Source organism: Pezoporus flaviventris, unplaced genomic scaffold (genome assembly GCF_033815535.1).
Source record: "Pezoporus flaviventris isolate CSIRO_AGI_PZ_B2104156 unplaced genomic scaffold, CSIRO_AGI_Pfla_v1 ptg000009l, whole genome shotgun sequence".
Classification (NCBI taxonomy): Eukaryota; Metazoa; Chordata; class Aves; order Psittaciformes; family Psittacidae; genus Pezoporus; species Pezoporus flaviventris.
Window position 1 is genome coordinate 3,869,477 of NW_026892557.1, and position 20,506 is coordinate 3,889,982.

Consider the following 20,506-nt stretch of genomic DNA (forward strand, 5'->3'; position numbering starts at 1 on the left):
ATGCGCATGCGCCACAGCGCTGCTCGCGGACCGGCGGCCCGCCCCTGCGCAGCGCGGAGGGTACGAGCGAGCCGCTGCGCATGCGTGATGCTTGTGGCGAGGGGTTTGTGTGAGGCGGGTTCTCCTTTCCCCTCTGCTTTTACTTTTAATTATAAATTATGTGGGGCTAGAATTAGAGCTCAGCAGAAAATCGCAATAAAAGGAGCAAGAAACGCGAAGAAAAGGGCAACCCCCCTCAAACATCCAACACAAAATGCACCGTAACAGCACTGACGGGTGGTGGTCCTGCTGAGGAGAAGCGGATGCATCGGCCTCAAACACACTCAAGGCCGAGCAGTCACTGGATCTCGAAATCACCAAGAACTTGTCACAAACTTCAGCAGAGGTAGGCTGAGGGCCCGATATAGATGCCAACAAGAAAAAAAATCCTGCACAGGTACCAAATCCACTCAGGTTTTCTAATTTCTCAATTACATTTTCAACCAATAGCACTTTAAAGAGATCATACACGTGTAGCTCGCTGGATTGTAGATCAGGAGAAACCCACAAAGTGAGAACAAGTCACACCATTTGGCAGTGTGGCAATTTGGGATTATTTTTTTTTTTCCTCCTTCCTTTATGTAGAAATTCATGTTTTCAGGAAACTGGGGAGCTGCCAAGAAGTGACAGTCAATAAATGACACGACAAACCTGAAAAAGAGGAAGCAGTTGCTACATGTGGGGAAATACCGTAGCAATGCTACACCACTTTCTAACTGAAGTATTTTCAGTCCCAGTTTCTCTTTAATCCTCCTTCCAGACAGTGCTAAAAGCCCAGTCTACAAGGAATTAAGGAAACAATACACAGGTTTTTGCAGTTAATGATATCCTGGAGACTCAAATGGCTTTCACGTGCTGAAAGTGATACTCAAACCATAAAGGGACAACACAACATGAGGAAGGAATATAGCAGTAAGTTTTACAGATTCAAAGCACTCATCTTAAGAGCTGCAGTAAAACAACATGTTCCAGCAAAGAGGAACACAGTGCCTGTATTAACTGTCCATACCCAATTACTGACTACAGAAGCTAACCAAAGAGTAAATTTTCATTCGAGTTGGCTCTTGGGATGGATTTTTCCAAATTCATTAAGATGAAAGTGAGAAATCACTACCAAAGCCATTTTCCTGAAGGATGTATATTGGCTGTTATGGGAGGGTTTTTTCCCACACACAGAAACTTCATGCAGTTGCTTAACATTTTGCAAGAGGCATGAACTGTGACATAATGAACACTTATCCTCATTAATCGGTGGAGATAAGGCTACTAATCAGCTGAGCCTATCCTATTTATAAAAGAGCTACAGTTATAACAGCAAATCTGAGCTGTCCAGGTTCAGCAGTGACCTTGGAAGTTCTGTTTGCTGGTGTGGACAAATGTAAGAGGCAGACTGGTAACATCTCTTCTGTCCTCCACAAACTGAAGTACCATGAGAAAGCGAGGAGTCTTAAATTGCTTTTGAGCATGTTCTCCTTAACAGCATGATCAGAACAGTGTAGCTCAGCACTCTATCCCAGGTTGTGCTGCCTTTCTTTCAGGGAAGACACTGGACAAAAATAAAGAGAAATGTTGGCAGAAACACTGAAAAATAAGCATAAAAACCACACTGCATTTTTCTACTAAGGCTCTCAGTTTTGTGAATATAATTTGACTGGCTTTAGATTAATAAAAAAGATAACTATAAAAACGTTGTTTGTTTGACCAGTTGAACAGAAGACTGGGGCCTGATAGAGAGAGGCTCTGCTCAGCCTCCATCTACAACTCAAGCCTATTCAGCAGAAGGTATTTCCGTTGAACAGGAAACAATTATCAGATTGTCTCTATTAGCACCTAAGAAGGTTGATGAACACAGTTCTTACCTCTCAAACTTCCTTTCAATCTCTGGTGATTCAGAATTCCTGAGGAATCGCAAGGAGTAAAAATGGAACACAGAGGTTAAATTCTCGTCAAAATGGTGGCACATGAGCATGACAAATGAGCTATTTATCAACGGCCACAAACTACAAAGCCACTGACATAAAGATAGAGAAATATATGCTATAGCATTGCATTATTTGGGCCGATTACAAACATCTCTAGTCGTTACATAAATATCATTATCCCAATTTTAAAGACTGAACTGGATTAACTGACTTGCACAAGGGTTAAGGAATTTGTGCTGGGCACAGCTGAGATAAGCCATCAGGAATGTTGGCATGTAGCCCCACACTCAATCCACTTGACAATACAGATCTTCTTCGATAATGTCAGATGATGATTGAAAGCTATTGGAAGCCAGTAAAGAAATCTTAGGTAATAGGGAGTGGGGAGATTTTGAAGAAATCTAACATGTGAAGAGTAATACCAAGGGTCTGTATCAAGGAGTAGCTCCCAGGATTTACCTCCTATCTCATAGCAGAATTCGGAGAAGAGACAGACCTAAGGAGAATAGCTTGGGATACAGCTTGGGGTGTTCTGGGAGGTGTTCCTGTCTCTCCTTGCATGACTAATGGATTCTGTTTATCTGCCTTCAAAACAGGTAAAAGTAATTACTTACTTCTATCAATCTTGTCAATACTGTGATCTCACTACACAGGAGTGATACAGGAAATGCCTCTTGGCACACACACAAGGAGCACACACAGTCCTTATTTTACGCATTTCCTGTTGCTACCCTAATACAAATAAGAATTAAAAAACAGGTCTATTTATTACACTATTTTACTGTTCACAGGAAACCTGGTGATTCTTTTTAGGAAAGACCTTGATTCACAGGAGACATTGATTATTTTTAAGAAAGCAGCTTTATGAATTGGAACATTTAAAAGCTTCTAGTTGCTCCAGTTACTCCAGAGGAATTAGAAGGACACTGCTGCAGCACTGTCCAGCATTTATGGTCCAACACTGGAATATATGGGGGATTTCCCTGCCCATGGGAGGGGGGTTGGAACTATACAATACTGAGGTCCTTTCCAACCCTAACTATTCTATGATTTATGACAGGAACATAGAAGAGATGTCAGAATCCAGCCTTATAGAATTCTAGTTCTCTCAGTGTTTAAAGGAATCTGCTTTATTTGTATCCCCTAGGCTAACATGGGAACACACCTCATCACCATAACAAACAGTTAAAAGATATTGAAATTGCAACTTTAGCTGCTAGTTGGCTCTTGATAATGGGGGAGCTGGTTGTTCCTAGTCCTTTACTTGCCAGAAGCCACCCAAGTCAAATGAGTAACATGAACACCCTGTTGCAATAAAGGAGGAAGTTGGGTCACAAGCTTTCAGAACTGCCCAAACTTTGAAAACAGTTTGATGAGCAGCAGCAAAGAAACAGTAAGATGGTTCCTTTACATTTGATTCCTGTTTGTTATCTTGTATTATAAATCACATTGACATCTAAAGACTATTATGCAGCCACAGAATGATTTTAAATAGCAGGAGGCACAAGTTGAACAAGTGACATGGAAAGTAATGTGGCCAAACCCTGTTCGTGTCACTAGCAAGGGTTAACAAGTGAAAGAATTATCACTGCAGGCTTTTCTTGCTTAAGTGTTGTACAGGTATGAAATACCATGCTCTTGTTCCAATGTAGATGGAAAACTCATTCTTCTACCTAGATTACCACAACAAAACCTTATCACATCCCAGGTGATTGCAGTAAGCACCAAGTAGTCATATGATAATATGTGTGCAAACACACACAATCATGACTTCGATGCAGATGGTGATTGTTAACTCATCGTGAGTTAACACATTTCTGCTCTGGAAGTCAGAAGGGAGCCAATGTGCAGCTTGCTCATGAAGAAAAAATGTCCTTCCAGCCCAGTTGTAAGTCCAAGAGCTTTCATGTCCACCATCAGCAAAGGTACTCACATCATCTTACTATGTGGTTCTAAAGTCCCTGGAAGTCAGCACTCCTTTGCAATGGTTGGCTTATCAGACAGTGTACTCTTGTATTAAACACTGTTAAAACCAAAACAACACAAATCAGTCCCTAGATTAAAAAGTTACTCTTCCTCTTTTTTTTTCTTGTAATTGAGGCTCTTTGTTCCTCTGACCTTTAGGTTTGTGCTGTCCTAGGAATTATCTAATAGCACAAGGAAGTGACTTGTTATCACCATGACACTTGTTTTCTGGTTGTTGGGTTCTTTGGGATTTTTTTTTGTTTTTTTTTTGTTTTGTTTTTTTTTTTTTTGCGTGTTGATAAACCTAAAATCTTGATAGAAGAACTTCAAAACAAAGTGTCTGGATGCCGATTCGCTGAGGAAGGTCATTTCACCAAGATGTGAGCCAATCTAGGGTTGATGCCAGCACAACCTGGACTTGAAGAGACAGAGTTAATGCTTGCAAAACTGTATGCAAAGGGAAAACTTAAATATATTCCAGACAGCAGAAACATATAAAACCAGCTGATGTGATCAGTACAACACAAATGAAGAGGAAACCAGTCTGGAGTCCAAAAGCTTCAATGTATGATTGTATTAAGTCAGAATATAAGCCTTACATCACACCCTTCTAACTGTCAAAACCAGAAATGACACTAGTCTCTGCCAACTGCTGCTTCATTTGCATCAGAATTCTCTATACCCCAGCATTATTAATGTTCTCCTTTTCATGTATTCAGCTCATGTTTTGCAGATGCTCAGATCACAGATGCATTTGAAAACCTTCCCATTCAGAACCTTTGTTCTAGTTCACAGAAAGCCAAAGAAAGGTGATGAAGATACCCTTTTCCTTTGGGAGGTATATTTTCTTTTGTGCAAAGACCCCATATTGAAATAACAGCCTACACTATAGTTAAATGATCCTTCATAGAAAAGAGGAAGGTAATTTTTCAGATCAAAGAATGCCACACTCAAGAGATCTGCACCTGCACTTACAATAGCTTGAGTGAAATTACTGGTCCTTCCACCTCAGGCAGAGGCTTTCAGTGACTGTGGACCCCAGTGAAACCCATTCTTTCCCTGAGACATTTGCTCTAGAAAAAGTACCAGAATGAAGCATATTCATGTCTCATGATTACTAACTAGCTACCCTTAGGCACCGGTTTACCTTCCTTCTTCATTCACAGATGATTTTCACAATTCTGTGGTCAGGCAGCTATATATATTTAAAAAACCATCAAGATATCATCCATGCATATTGCCATCTCCCACCAGCCCTATGGCTCCACCTTCTTCCACCAGGTAACTATCTTTTCCTTAAAGATAAGTGTTTTCTTTTTAAAGACTGTGTTTTCTTTTCAAGACACATCTTAGTTTCCTGTTTGCTGATTTCTTCCTCTACTGCTAGAGGACAAGCCTTCCAGCACCTCCAGTTCTGGCAGTGATCCTCACTAACGTTCAGAGGTGCCCAGTAAGCATGGCTCACCCCAAATTACTTTTTCACTTCCTATTTTGTCTCAAGTATTCACCTATTTCGAAACGGCAAATTGGTCATCCACAAAACATCGCAGTAACCAGGTAAGCAACATAATGCTTTTAAGTCTATTACTAAACAACTCCTAACAACAGGAAAACAGGACTTGGTGATACCTCAACAGGCCATACATTTGTCTGCCCCAAGGCAGGAGCAAGTCTATCCATGTCACATCTAGCAGACATCTACCAAAACAGTTCTTTAGGTTTGCTAATGGTAGAAACACTACAGCAACTTAAGGCTACTTAGTCCAGTGCTACTCCTGACTTTTACATTAAAGCTATTCTAATGCAAAACCTCCTTGATACATTCTGAACTCTTTACCTTTTACTCTATCCATAAGTTATGTTCTTAACAGGTTACCCAGAGAAGCTGTGGCTGCCCCATCCCTGACAGTGTTCAAGGCCAGGCTGGACACAGGGGCTTGGAGCAACCTGCTCTGGTGGAAAGTGTCCCTGCCCATGGCAGGGGGTTGGATCTGGGTGAGCTTTAAGGTCCCTTCCAACACAAACCAGTCTGGGATTCTATACACTGTGATGTGGGACTGTCACTTGAGGACAGAAGCAGCTGTCTTTGCCCCCAGGAGTATCCAAGCAAGTCTGTGACAAAGGTAGTGGCAGAAGGTGCATTTACTGCTGTTCCTATCCACCCTGCTCCAAAGCCTGCACAGAGGGGAGCAGGGAGCATTAAACCCCAGAATCCAGGGAACAGCTGCTTTAAAAGCTGCAGCAGTGCCCTCTAGCGTCTGTGGGATGCTGCAAAGTCCTTAACTGAACCGCTCAAAAGGGTTCAAGCACAAAAGGTGAACTTTTTAACCAAGCTCAGTAATGCTGCTTACACAGCCTGTGACAGCAGGCTGGCCATCAGCCAGAAGTAACTCATTTTGGTGTTTCTCCCAGACAGTTCCCTGCAAGTAATATTTTAGGTCATCAAAATTCATAGCTAAAAAGCTTCTGAGGAAGCTCAGGGGGTCGTGCCCTGGCATCTCTTATATTTGTTCCATTTCATGAAATACAGCATGAAATTCATGCACATTCTGTCGAACATCACATTGAAACCAATGTTTCAAATTTCAACATGTGACCTGAAATCAAACTACTGAAGTAACATGATAGTTAAGTACACAGTTATGACTGTAAGGTCAGAAGTGAGACCCCAAGTGTCATACAAGCCTAGAAAGGGGGTATTTAGTGTTTGCATATGGCATAATCTTCAGTTCCCAGCAGCTGAAGAGTCTGCAGGCGATCAGTCATGCAGGTAAAGTTCCTAAATAATGCACGGCACTCCTGTGAATGGTTCTTAATGCACATGCTTCCTGTGGGGATCACAGTTCTCCTGACTGCAGTCAGCAGTCAGCAGTAGGGCAGGGTGCCATTCTGGAAAGGGTAGGAAATGAATCAGAACTGCTTGCAGACTGTTTCACCAATGGATCCTGTTCCTAAAGGGTAAGCTCTAAGCAGCCAGTTCTCAAAGCTCTCCTATGGCTCCTGTCACTGGGCTGTCCTCCACCTAAGAGGACACACGGGTGTCCTACAGCTCTTCCCAGACACGCCTGCATGCCCCGCATGGCCGTAGGCAACACATACACACCCCTCAGCGCTCCGGCCTACTCTGAGCTATGGGGAGGGATCCTTCCACACCCAGAGACGCAGGTTCTGTCTTGCCTGCAGCAGTAGGTTGCTGCCAGATGGATAACGTCCAATTTCTTTACCTTCCTTTGGCCTCTCCAGCTTCAGCCCCAACAGCTCCCATCCGCAGCCAGTGAGTGCTCCCTCTGCCACCACATCGTAAGCAGAGTGAGGCTAGGAAGGGAGGGCCCATGTGAGCCTGAGGTGGGCGCAGCCAACAGCATCCCGGAACGGACACCCACGATCTCTGCGTGGCCTCTGGGAGAGGGAAAGAAGCAGTGACCACTATTAGTGCACATTACCTCTGGCCAGAGGCCCTTTCCCACTGGGGCCTCCGACAGCTCGCTGCCATCACCTCCGGGGTTGGGGGAGGCCTGGAGCAAAGGAAAAGGCTCCTGGGAAGTAGGGGGGAGGCCACGGGATACAGGAGCTGCGGCTGCTGCTCACGGTGAGCACGGCCAGGGCAGGCTCAGGGGCAGCGCTAGGGGGTGCCGCCTCTTTCCCCTCTTCCCTCCTGCCGGCTCCCAGGTAACTCCCTGGGGCTGCCGTGACCCGCCCCGCCTCCAGCAGACCGGGAGCGGCTGCACCGGAGGCTTGAAGCTTCCCGTCCCCCACCCCTGGGAGCCCGCGGGAGGTGCGCGCTGCCCTCCCCCATGGCCTCGGGCCTCGCATTCCGCCGCCGCCGCCGCCATTGCCGGAACCCATGCCATGGGAACCGCCATATTGTTTCTAGGAAATGCGCATGCGCAGTATACCTACGGCACGTCAGAAGGGCCAAAAAGCCAGAGCGCGACCGGAGGGCTGCAGCCACGGGACAGCAACGTCTGCGAGCACCTGGAGCGCCCGGCGGCACCGCGAACATGGAGCCGCGGCGGCAGCGGAGGCGTTTCTTTACCGGGAAGCAGGAGCGAGGGCTCGACACCGTCTCAGCAGCACCACAGTATCGCATTTCCACTTCCGGAATATAAAAGCGACACTGCGCATGCGCAGAGCTTCGGCTGCAGTACCTCAGTCTGGACACAGGACGGCAGCAGCGAGCAACGACACCCCACCATGCAGTACCGAATTCTGGCCACTGGGTGGCAGTATTTAAAGGAAAATGTCGACACGCACAGCACCCCCCCCGATGCAGTACCTGATTTTGACCACTTGATGGCAGTATTTAAAGGGAAAATGTCGACAACCCGCTGCAGTACCAAGTTTTGGCCACTGGATGGCAGTATTTAAAGGGAAATTTCAACACACAGCGCCCCCTCCATGCAGTACCATATTCTGGCCACTGGGTGGCAGTATTTAAAGGGAAATGTCGACACCCTGCTGCAGTACCTAATTTTGACCACCGGGTGGCAGTATTTCAAGGGAAATTACGACACACACAGCCCCCCTCCCATGCAGTACCTAATTATGGCCACTGGGTGGCAGTATTCAAAGGAAAATGTCAACACGAACAGCGCCCCCCCGATGCAGTACCTAATTTTGACCACTGGAGAACAGTATTTAAAGGAAAATGTCGTCACCCACAGCCCCCTCCCATGCAGTACCTAATTTTGACCACCGGGTGGCAGTATTTAAAGGGAAATGTCGACAACCCGCTGCAGTACCGAGTTTTGGCCACCGGATGGCAGTATTTAAAGAGAAATTACGACACACAGCCCCCCCCCCCCCATGCAGTACCTAATTCTGGCCACTGGGTGGCAGTATTTAAAGGAAAATGTCGTCACCCACAGCACCCCCCGATGCAGTACCTGATTTTGACCACTTGATGGCAGTATTTAAAGGGAAATTTCAACACACAGCGCCCCCTCCATGCAGTACCATATTCTGGCCACTGGGTGGCAGTATTTAAAGGAAAATGACACACACAGCACCCGCTGCAGTACCTAACTTTGACCACTGGATGGCAGTATTTAAAGGAAAATGTCACACCCCCCCTGCAGTACCTAATTTTGACCACCGGGTGGCAGTATTTAAAGGGAAAATGTCGACACCCCGCTGCAGTACCGAGTTTTGGCCACCGGATGGCAGTATTTAAAGGGAAATTCCGATACACAGCCCCTCCCTCCCCCCCCCCCCCCCCCGGCAGTACCTAATTTTGGCCACTGGGTGGCAGGAGCCTGTCACAAGAATTCTCTTTTTCGGGGGGAACTGGCCCCAAATTGAGCTGTTCTCCCCCTTTTTTGGGGGCACTCCCCCCATAATGGGGGTCTCGCTCTCCACACCTCACGTGAAGTATTTGTACTTAAATATCCATTCGGAAATGAAACCCCGACAAGGAGGTTGGGCGCGCGCTTTGCGTTAACGTCCGTGTTCACGCACCTCCGCGAAACCTCGCTTCCCGCGAGCACCCGCCACAGGCGGGAGCGCCCCTCCCCCTCCCTTCCCGGTTCCGCGCCGGGCTGCCCTCCCCTCGTCAGCTTCCGGTCCGTCGTACGTCATCACCCCGCGCCGCAGAGAGGGCCCGGCCGCCGCCATGGTGCAGCTCGGTAAGTGCCGGGGGGCGCGGCCCGCGGGGCCCTGTCCGTGTCCCGTGTCCGTGACCGCCGCGCTCTCTCCGCAGGCAGCCGCCTCCTCAAGGGCTACCGCGGCGGCCACGTCGTGATCCGCTTCGCCCGGGGCGGCTGCACCAACCGGCCCTTCTACCGCCTCGTGGCGGCGCACAACCGGCGCGCCCGCGACGGGAAGTACCTGGAGCAGCTGGGCTGCCTCGACCCGCTGCCCAACAGCCACGGCGAGAAGGTGGCGGGGCTCAACCTGGAGCGGCTGCGGCACTGGCTGGGCTGCGGCGCGCAGCTCTCCCGCCCTGCTGAGAAGCTCCTGGGTAGGCCCGGGCGGGCTCCGGGGCGGGGGCCCGGGGCTGGCGGCCGCTGCTCACCGCCTCTCCTTGCAGGTCTGGCCGGGTTCCTGCCGCTCCACCCCATGACGGTGACCGGCGCCGAGCGGCTGCGGCGGCGGCGAGCGCAGGAGGCTGCCGCGCAGGCCGCGGATGGCTCTGCTGTGCCCGGCGAGGAACCGTGAGAGGCCCCGAGCGAGGGCTCCGTGAGCGGGATCGCGCCCTGCCCCGCCGCCCCCTCCGAGTGCATTAAAGTGTCATTTGCGCGCTCTGTTCGGCTGTGCTGCTCTCTCCAAACCCTGCTCTGGAGCGTTTACTCTTGCTGCGGTGTAAAAGGGGTTTTCCTGCTGCCATGCAGGTACAGAACCATGCCAGATCATTTATGGCCTTTGCTAAAGGCGCAGCATCCGCTCTAGCGCCGCCCTTTCTGCAGCAATGGCACGGTTACTTCCATTTGCCTGCTGCACTCAAGTGTTTTGGCTCCTGGCAGTGATTTATTGTTACATGACAGTCCGGGGCTCCAGGAGAGGCCCGACACAAACAAATGCAAATGGTTCTGTAGCTGCGTTTCTGCTTAGTTTCTCCAGAGAGTTTCTGTGCCTGTTCATTCATTTACAAGCAGAAGGGAAAGATTCCCATCTTGGGTAAAGAGGGAGCAAGGTTTGCACGAAGCAGGATGCAGATCTTACCACTTGCATCACATTTGAACCTACCTGAGAAACAAGAAATCCACTGTAGTCTCTCCCACCTTAGATGCACCTCTTGCTTTTTGGGGTTTCCTTTGGTGTAACTTTCACTACAAAGGTCAGGCAAAGACAAGTTTCCCGTTGTGCACTGAGGTTTGTAGTGCAATTGCCCTGACAGAGGCAGAGGAGAAAAACCACTCTAAGGAGAGGGACCTGCTTGCTTTTAACAACATCACGATTCTGAGAATGCCTTTATTTCTGCTTACGGATGAAAGAGAAGCTGCTTTAAGAACTGAAGTGGGTGAGGCTGTGAAAGGTGGTATTGCTTTTCTAATACGCGCTCTCCCATTCTTCCATACAGCTGATGTTGAGAGTCACACTTTATACAGACCAGTGGCTATACTCTGGTACAGGGTTTCTAGCAAGTTCCTCTCTAGCTTACTCTGGACTTGTTTGCATCTGCCCTGTTCCTCCTATCAGAACCTAAAGGTACCACACAGCTTTCCTTTTTGGAGCCTTCTGCTTCCAACACAGGAAGATGGATGTGCAAGGTTTCTTTTGTGAAATTTTCCTATTAAAAAGGAAAAAAAGAATGAATTTGTTATTAAATAAAACATCCCACAATCATACACAAGGCAGGAAAGGAGTTGCTTCATGTCCTTTTGAATCCTGACGTGCTGTGGGGGTGCTCTCTAATGCAACAGGGTGAGTGACCATTAGCATCAGACACTACTGTTGCAAGGCACAGTAATAATGCCAGGTAAATTGAAGAAGTACCAAGAGGTGAGTCTGCTGGTGCTGAGGTCGTGCTTCCCACAGTGGGGTCTTCTCATCTTTTCTCTTGCCCTACCAGGTCCCCTGCAAGGTTCAGGGATGTGTTACTGTAGGCACTGCACTAAATACTCTCCCTACAGCAAGGGCTAGTGCAAACGGAGCAAGAACTTTCCTTTCCAGGTAGGAAGGAGCTGCTGAACTTACTCAGTTATTACTGTCACCTTCCTCTGGTCCCCCAGAAGATGTGTGGGCTAAAAAACCCCAACTGCACACAAGGAGTGAGCGTAAGCCAGAAGCAGAGTTATCATTGGGCTGCTGCAGAGCAAAAGCTGAGCTTGAAGAAAGCTACAGATGAAGACTGAATCTCCAGCATAGTAATTCTTCATAGCAGTTGAGTTAAATCCCTCATTACTTAAGTAGCTCTTGCAAGCTTGGTTAGCACTGCACTCATGGAAGCCAAAACTCTTCATTTGTGCTCTGATGCTGTGATTCCTCTGCTGGCCAATCCATTGGCTATTGCAACAAAATCTGTTACTCTTTGTTCAAGAAAGGTATTGCTGGATCCTAGAAATGGCAAAACCAAACAAGAGCCTTATGTACCTGGCAAATACTGCACCAACCCCACTGCAGACTTCTCTCGGTCTGTAGACTGCACCTGAATTCATCTGATTAACCCATGTTGTTGCCTGTCAGGTCTCACATAAAACTCCTTGGCTGCCACTGCAGGGGGCCATGAGGCACAAGCTGCGTACACCAAAAATACTCATTATTCCACACATTTACCATTCTGCACAGGGAGAGAGCAAGTGCTCCAGTAGTCACTGAATTCGCAAGATGTTGTACTTAATACAACCCACGGGGTGTTGTGTTAATGGCATCTAAAAGTCTCTCACAGTCTTTCGATCTGAGGGATGGACAACATATTCATTAAGGAAGCCACCTTTTACCAGAAGACAAAGTCTGGTTTTAGTAAATAAAATGCATCTCCTATAGAGTTCAAGATGACTGTGCCTTAGTACAAAATAAAACTGTCTAGACAACTCTCTTCAGCTAGTTCCCAATATAGCTTTGTCTTTTTCTATATATTCAGTCATGCAAGTTTGATGTGGTTTGAGGAGACTCATTCTCTTCATTCAAAGGTGCAGCAGGAGCTCCAAAATCATTAGGTTGTCTTTTCTGAGAGACATGGCAGAGGCCAAGTGAACTGCAGACACATGCTGCTGAATTACAAACGTGAGACAATTGATAACACACTTTCTTTCTCTGTTCCTCTTCCCATTTTCCCTACTTCTGTACATGTGTTCTAAATCCATTTATGAACATCCACAAATAATCGCCATCAAGCAACCTTTAATGATAAGAACTTCATCAAAATTAACCTTTAGGCACCACTGAAGAGATTAAACTACAGCACAGCGTAAAATCGCTTTCCTGCCTAAACTCATGCATCTCCTCAAACAGCAGCTCAGATTTAGACAGAGTATTTGAAGCGTTTACATCCTAAAGGTAAACCTCACTTTGCACTCGCAGCTCAACAGTGACCGCACAGTCAGTTCTGTAAAACACAAAGTAGTAAAAGGAAGAAAGTAATCAAGTAAGTAAGTAATGCCTCTTATTAAAGTTATTTCTATGGATTTGGTATCACTTCCAAGTCTGCAGGGTGGTGGCAGGCTCTGGTGTTTTTCCCAGGTATCACCAGTACTGCTTGAAGTTCCAAATTAGCAGACACTGATGTTGACCTTCAAGTCCTACGTATGTGAACACTGCATAAATATATCTGCAAAATAAAGTCTGTATCACATAAAATAGAAAATGTCATGTATATTCTATTGGGCAATGCACAGGGGCAATTGTTTTATCACTATATAAAAGTATTTCATAATATAGATGGAAGCAAAGACGAAAGTTACCATCAACTACACTGATTTCATCAAGAACCTTCTGAAGATCCTCATTTGCAATAAAATGATCTGCAGCTTGAGCTGCCTGGAAAAGGAAAGTGCTTATGATCCATTTAGTGCAATGATGCTGGCTACAAAACATAAAACACTTTAACACTGGACCAAAAGAAAAACCACACGTATTTTTTAGTTTAAAAGTTTGGTGAGATAAGGAAGAGAAATTAAGGTTACACAGCAGAGCAACACGAAAGCAACTTTCCAAAGTCTTTAGATTGTCAGAAATCAGAAGTGCCAAATGCGCAGTTTCTTACGCTATTCTGTTCTAGCTTTGTCCTGAGCAGTCTTGGGAACAGCTGTCCCATCATCAAGGAAATGGTATGTCACAGATATTCCTGCAGATACGACACTACATAAGCCCAAACAAAGAAAAGGAAGGTGAACAGACTCATCAATCTGACCGTCCTTTACCTCTTGAGTTCTTGACTTCGTAACTTCAGTGGTGTTCCTCCACTTAAGTAAATGCTGAGTAGCATGAGACTTGCTTCTAAGATACGAAAAGTAATGCTCAGGGGCAGACGATTGAGAGATTGTTAGGAGTTGTACATGATGATTTCAGCACTGGAGTGTACTAAGCCACAACAGCTACAGATTATACAAGCTGTTTCATCTTGGCATCGCAGACGAAGCATCAGAATGAACTTAGGTAAAAAGTCAAGTAGAACTCATTCCAAAAAAGAGACCCTCCAGAGAAATCCCTCTTCTGGACCTAAAATAACCTCTGCAGGGATGCCATGCACAGCACACACGGTACCAAAATGCCCATGAGGCTTGGTAAACTTTGGCTGCCTACCCAAGTAGAGAGGCAGGCTAACAGGGACCCTAAAAATAGTTTTGACTTTATTTCCATTTTTGCCTTTGCTCTCAAAAGACTCCCAGGCTTAACTGGTAAGAGAGCTCACCCATTTACCACCTTCCAAAATCACAGTAAGCATTTTCACAGAACCCAAAATGGAACCCAAAACCATTTTAGTAGTTTCAGTGAGATACAGAAGATGCAGCTCCAGCTGCCAAGTACTTGGTCACTGATCCCCATGCAGATTGCAGACTGTCTCAAGGTACAACTGTATGAAAAAACAAGGACGATGTTTTGCAGGCTTTCACGCAAATGATTTTTCTTAAATTACCAACTTAACTTTGAGAGTAAGCTTCTACCCAAGGGAAACGGATGCAAAAACTCTTCTCCCCAAAGCTGGGTTACAGACAACTGCCCATCCTCTTGCTAACTCATCATAAGCCCTCGTAGTCTTAAGTCTAACGTGGAAGGAAATACGCAACCATCACCAGGAACCACAGCCAGAACTCACAGAGCAGGGTTTGGGAGCTGGGCTGCTGCAGTTTCACCCCACAGCAGCTTCCTGGAACAGTTCCGCTGGTGCAAGCTCTGCCCACTCAGGAGCACACGGGGCTTGGCAGAGCGCTCCCAGCACACGAGCAGGACCAGTCACCCTCAGCCTTTCCAAAGTTTTGAAAAGCCTCTTCCAGAGCCAGGCCTACCACAGGCAGAGGCCAGGTCCTGCAGGTTGGCCCCACTGCTCCTCAAAGCCACAGTGATCGAGGACAGGGCCGCTCTGCCTGGCCATGAGATGGCACCTTCTGCCCACGGCGGTGCCCTCAGTGGCACGCGCAGCCCTGCAGCTTGCTGCCACCTGAGAAATCATGGTCACCCTGCCCATGCACCACACTTCCAGATCCCCTCCCTCAGGCTGGACACCACCACTTGTCCCCCTGGGAATGATGGCACCATGGCACAGGTGGAGGGAGCGGGGGCACAGACAGGCCTTTGCCACCTCAGCGGAAGGATGAGCGGTGCCACGTGCTGCCGCCTCCCGTGAGCACGGGAAAGCTTGGCGAAGCAGCGCAGACCTTCTTGCTGTTTGCCAGGCCCACTGCTGCCGGACTGGGGGCACAAGAGCCTAACGGGCCATGGTGGGGAGGCTGAGGGTGACACAAAGAGGCAGCAGAGGCTGTGGCGTCTTCTCCCATTTATTCGTTCCGCGCGTGGGGCAAGAGCGGGCGCTGCTCTTCCGTGGGAGGCAGCTCCTCGGTGGGCGGCAGCTCATAGGTGACACAGAGGGAGGAGAAGAGACAGCCTAGGAAGGACACCAGGCTGGCGAAATACATGGCACCGCTGGCACTGCCCACAGCTGCTGTCAGTGGTCCCATGGCCAGGGCCACAAGGATCTGTGCCAGGAAGTACTGGCAGCTCAGCAGGGAGATGTCAACGCCCATCCCACGCCGTGTGCCCTCCGCCTGTGAGCCTACAAACTGTGAGGGACACACTGTAAGGGGTCTGGAGGTGCCACGGGAGCCCCTCTTCCCTCCCTGGCCCAGGGCTCACCTCATGGCTCTGGTAGTAGTCACACAGCAGGGAGTAGGGCAGCGTGCAGAGCGTGGCAAAGAGGATGCCGTAGGTAGCACACAGCGACAGCACCACATAGACATTCCTGGAGAGTGTGGCCAGACCTGTGCCGAGCCCGAAGGACAAATATGCCACAAAGTACAGGGTCCGTGTGCTGAACCGCTCCTCCAGCTTCTCCAGCGCGGCTGCAAGACAATGGCATGGCATTTGGGGTGAACTGCAGCCCTCCCTGCCACTAGCCTGTCACTGGACCCAAAGGGTGCACCTTTGGGCCCTACCTCTTAGGTAGCCACGTCTCAGCAGCAACCATTAAATCTTTGAGTAACTGGTGGCTTAAACATGAGCACCAATGACGCCTTCCAAATCCCACTGCCATGATGCAGCCTTGCTGCCGTATCTGTGTGGAGGACATGGCAGAGCTGAAGCCAGAGGAGTAAATGGGAATTCCTCCCCAAAGGCAGGAGGCAGAGCAGGCAGATGCACTACACACACAACAAGGTACTCGGGTGGCACATGACATGGGGTACTACGCCAGGGGCACATGGGCCCTGAATGCTGCTGTGCCAAAGCTGTGCCTATGGTGGCTGCATGTATTTCTGGATTCAACGTACATTTAAAATGCCACTTGTGAAAGGAACTATACACTAACAGAGACGCGTTTTCACTGGACTGCTGACTGCATCTGCACAAGCTAACTAGCTGAGATATATGGTGAACAAGAACAGTCTGCTTCAGCACTCATGCCATGTGAGTTGCACACAGGCTATGCGCAACATAAATGCAAGACTACTTGCTGCAGAAACACCACTTAAGGAATGGGTGCATCCTTCTCACAGCAGCTGCTAAGAAGGCTTTACCAAGTACCTGAATAGAAAGCAGCACTGAATGCATAGATGCACATTCCCCAGCAGCCCATGGTGACCCCAGCGTTGTACTTCTGATACTCATCTGAGTTGTGAGGCGCTTTTGGATTCCCTTGAAACACGACTTCTCCCATGAAGTCAGTGTAGAAGAGTAACATCCCCTCAAACGAAAGCCATCCTGAAAGAAGCCAGAAAGTCACCTATTAGGATTGCAGAGTATCTGTTTCCCCTTGCAAGTCACATTTATCTGTGACTGTTGCTCCCCACGCATTATGCTACAGTGTTTGTCAAAGACAATCAGGATTTTAAAGACCAAAGTTTATCCCTTGAATTCCTAAGCAGAATCCTAGAGGCTGACTGTAGGCCACAGAATACTGGTTTAGCAAGACAGAAAATAGATGACAGCAGCCTGAGCTGCCTTCAGGTTTTGACAGGACAACGCTCAGAGTGGCTCATTGTGTAGTTGTTTCAGGTTGCTGTTGTCCTCCCACATATCACTGGAAGGAGTGCTTCTTATGTCATGGCTGCAGCGTCTAGAGCACCTCTGACAGAGTTAAAAACCTCCTACTCACAAACAAGCATCATATCCCCTGATGCAGGCAATATCTTGATTCCTTTCACAGTCAAAGCATATTAACTACCTGTTACACCTTTAGCTCAACTTCATGTAAACTGGACTGCTTGCAAGCCCTTCGTAAGCATCAGTCACACACTGGCAAAAGTTAAGGTAACAACGCACAGGTTCTGAGCACTCTTGCACCCCCACACAGAGTGTTCTAGGACCCCTATACACATGCTGTCAAAGGGAGGGAAGTATAAGCAGGGAAATACAACTACTCTCATCTTTCTGCTAGGTAGTTCCAGCTTCAGAGTGGTTTTAAAGAGCAAATAAATATAGGAATGTAGGCTTTACTGATTTGTTGTTTGGGTTTTTATCTTTCTCAGAGTTCTAAGAAACTGAATACCAGAAAGTACCTTACTGGGGAGTGTATAGGGAACAAATCAAGTCCTCTCAAGTTAGCAGCCATAGATAAAACATGTAAAAGCATTCACATGAGGGAGAGTACTTCATAGCGAAAGCAAGACAGCACTTTCTGCATACCTAGGAAGTGGTTGATGCAGAGATTGCGGAGAGCCTTGGGCATCTGGCAGATGGTGGAACAAAGGAGTTTCATGGAGAGTGGTTGCTCAGTGGTCTCGCTTGATCCATTCAGCTCGCTCTCATATTTTACACCATTCAGCAAGATATTAGCAACCTGCACCATAAGAACTCCCAGGTCAACACGCACAGTAAGAAAAACACAAACATCCTTTGAGCAAACTTATGCAATATCACACGCCTATCTGATCATCTGAAAGTTAAACTCTGCTACTGCAGTACGTTGACATAAAGAACAGTGTATTCAGGAGATTAAGAACAGTCTAGAAACTGTAAATTCAGCCATGGAACAAGTGTTAAATGGCAGCACTGTACTACAGCGTTCAGTATACTTCGAACAGTACTCTTCATTTCTCTAGGGTATTTGGCAACCACTTCCAGATGCTAGCATAGGGAAGGCGGCACCCACAGCCAGGTGAATTTGGCTCCTGAAGTTTTGGAGACATCAAGGAAGAAGAGGCTGGTTTCAACTGAAACGCACTGCTTGCTAACCTTGATGCCAAATCTCTGTGTGCACAGTATGTAAAGTCCTGGCCCTAAGGAAGTCTGCTCTCACAAATTTGGTCTAAGGACAATAACAGCAACGAACAAACAAAAAGCCCCCCCAACCCCCCCCCAAAAAAACAACCCCAAACCCAACAGAGGACAGTTTACCTCATCCTGGATCATAAAAAAATGGGGTCTCAGACATTCCAAGTTATCACCAACAGTGGGAATTGAGGTCAGTCTTATGCCTGGGCAAGGGAAACCTCACCTCCCTGCTGGAATCAGATAGCATGACTGCCATAAGGAGAAGCTCACGGGAGAATCCTATCCCTGGCCCTATCTTGCAGGTATGTCTGTGAAAAGGGAAGATACAGGCTCAATAAAAACGTGCCTTTTTCTGCTCTTGTGTGGCAGCTCCCTGGGTCATGAACCAGGGCTAAATATACCAACCTAACTTTCACGCATGGCCCAGTGAGAGAAGAATGCTCCCATTTCTGCTGTCTTAACAAAGGCAGCTGACAGACTGCCAGTCATAATTCACATCCTACCCTGTCTTTTACCAATAAGGTCACAGCAGGTATGCTGCTCCCATGACTTTCACGAGCAAACTGCCACGAGCAGTCTGAAATGATGAATTTGTGCATCCCACGCTTAAAACTATAGAAGAAATTAAAAGAATGCTCAGGTTTACATGGTCATAGCATTGATTTTCTGCCCTTACCTGTTGGCTGAAGGTTACGTTTCTTCTTCTGCTATTTTCTGGACAGTGTCCTGTTACGATATCTGGAATGGCCAAGGTCTGAGGCCTTTTCAGGATCCCTGACGACCGTGGCTTTATCGTATCCAGTGAGCCCACCCTCAGCACCTCGCCGTCAGGCCCCGGTGTTATGCTGCTCTCCCCTTGCTCCAAAACTCCATTTTGTCCTTGGTAACAGCCATCAGGCACCCGAGGAAAGCTGACACTGACAGGCTGTCTGGGCAGGCTGGCTGGAAGTGCTACGTAACTATTGTGCCCGCCTGTAAAACAGTCTATAAGCACACTGTCAATATTTGAAGTCCCAAATGATGATGCAAACTCATTAATTCCTGTCAAGGAATTGTCTCTGCTGATAAAACTGCCATATTTGGGTGTGAGTGGGCTCAGGGGGGAAACGGGACTCGTAAAACTTGCATGTAAGTGAGCTGAGTTATGAGAAGCAAAGTTTTCATTTACACCCTCCTCAAAGAAGAAAGGTGGAGAAGGAGGGAGAGGAAGACTTGGACTCTTCATCACCTTTTTCTTCCTGACAAAGGACCTTAAGGGCCTTTCTGGAATGCTAATTAGAGTCAGTACAGTAGTGATAGTCAGTGTAACTGAGGTGAAGACATAGATGACACGAAGTTGCCCTCCCACAGCTTTTCCAAAACTGGTTTTATCCCAGTGTATTCCTCCAACAACATAACCAAAGCCACCTCCAAGACCTGGTGGAAAAACAGAGCCAAGATTATCTTCCCTAGCCAATCCTGGAAGTCAGTAACAGCACTATTTGTCTAATGATTCGTGAGTAGAATCCAACGTGTTAGTTCTGGTTTACTACTCAAGCCCTTTTCCATTCAAATGCAGTAATAAGCACAGTTATCCATGCCACAAGGACAGTCTGATGTACGAACATAGTACAGAGAGAGAGAGAAGGTCAGTGCTGTAAAAGTGATGGTACAAATAATTAAAAACTATAGTTCTTTCTTTGCCATGAACAAACCACTTTACCTTCAGCTATTTCAGTCCGTAAAACAGAAGTGTCCACCAGCCTCGTGGCAAGGCTCTGCAACCAGTCAGCTAAGACTGTTTTCCTGAAAGTAAGTGAAAATCCATTTTCCTCACTCAGTTAGAGGAACACAGATCTAACTGTGTCCAAGACAGACTGAATCACTTCAGAAGTGTAGCAAGCTCATTATTCAACATGTTGGCAGCATACAAAACTGCAACTGCATTTACTACCAATGAACATAGAAGTTCTGAGGGCACTGGATACCACTCTCACTCCATTAAGAAGGAGGAAGGCCTACGACACTATCCTTTCTTTCTTATGACCACATTCAAGTGGGAAACAGTCTCCTGCTGGTGACAAAAACTAGCCTAGAACAGTACAGCAATTGAAGATGACAGCAGTGAGGGATCACAGTGCCCAGTACGTGCTTTCCCCTCCAACAGAGTGACTAAAAAAGGTATTTTCCACACCTGCAGGAAGCTGAACCTCTTCCCTCAAGGGATTTTGTTTCCATAGATGTTATAAATGATGCTGAGGGACCTTCAGATGAACAACCCAAGACTGCGTCTTGTT

The 20,506-nt window shown here is 47.3% G+C and overlaps 2 protein-coding genes and 1 long non-coding RNA gene across 9 annotated transcripts in view; 2 read left to right on the plus strand and 1 right to left on the minus strand.

The window, feature by feature from the left end:
* Positions 1–78: 78 nt before the first annotated feature.
* LOC133267751 (uncharacterized) lies at positions 79–1,017 on the plus strand. The gene is made up of 2 exons (XR_009742844.1): positions 79–385; positions 625–1,017. It is a non-coding gene; the product is annotated as an uncharacterized LOC133267751 (long non-coding RNA).
* An 8,466-nt stretch (positions 1,018–9,483) lies between these two features.
* Positions 9,484–10,154, plus strand: MRPS16 (mitochondrial ribosomal protein S16). Its single transcript, XM_061450300.1, has 3 exons — positions 9,484–9,550; positions 9,625–9,885; positions 9,955–10,154. The coding sequence occupies exons 1-3, from the start codon at positions 9,538–9,540 to the stop codon at positions 10,080–10,082; spliced, it is 402 nt and encodes a 133-aa protein (XP_061306284.1). The 5' UTR covers positions 9,484–9,537; the 3' UTR covers positions 10,083–10,154.
* Positions 10,155–15,283: 5,129 nt separating this feature from the next.
* The window catches only part of SLC45A1 (solute carrier family 45 member 1), a 56,503-nt gene continuing 51,280 nt past the window's right edge, over positions 15,284–20,506 (minus strand). For 6 of the 7 annotated variants that reach the window (XM_061450305.1, XM_061450301.1, XM_061450302.1 and 3 more), the window contains 5 exons: positions 18,907–19,646; positions 17,643–17,796; positions 16,542–16,718; positions 15,657–15,862; positions 15,284–15,583 (listed from right to left, as the gene is read on the minus strand). In XM_061450305.1, coding sequence (XP_061306289.1) covers positions 15,302–15,583; positions 15,657–15,862; positions 16,542–16,718; positions 17,643–17,796; positions 18,907–19,646 — 1,559 coding nt within the window. In that variant the 3' untranslated portion in view covers positions 15,284–15,301. Of the gene's footprint in view, positions 15,598–15,656; positions 15,863–16,541; positions 16,719–17,642; positions 17,797–18,906; positions 19,647–20,506 lie in introns of all 7 variants that reach the window. The other variant, XM_061450308.1, reaches the window with a different exon arrangement.

Excerpts from the sequence above, each read along its gene's own strand:
- MRPS16 (XM_061450300.1), top strand. Across the intron at positions 9,886-9,954 it reads CCCTGCTGAGAAGCTCCTGG|GTCTGGCCGGGTTCCTGCCG; the intron begins GTAGGCCCGGGC and ends CTCTCCTTGCAG.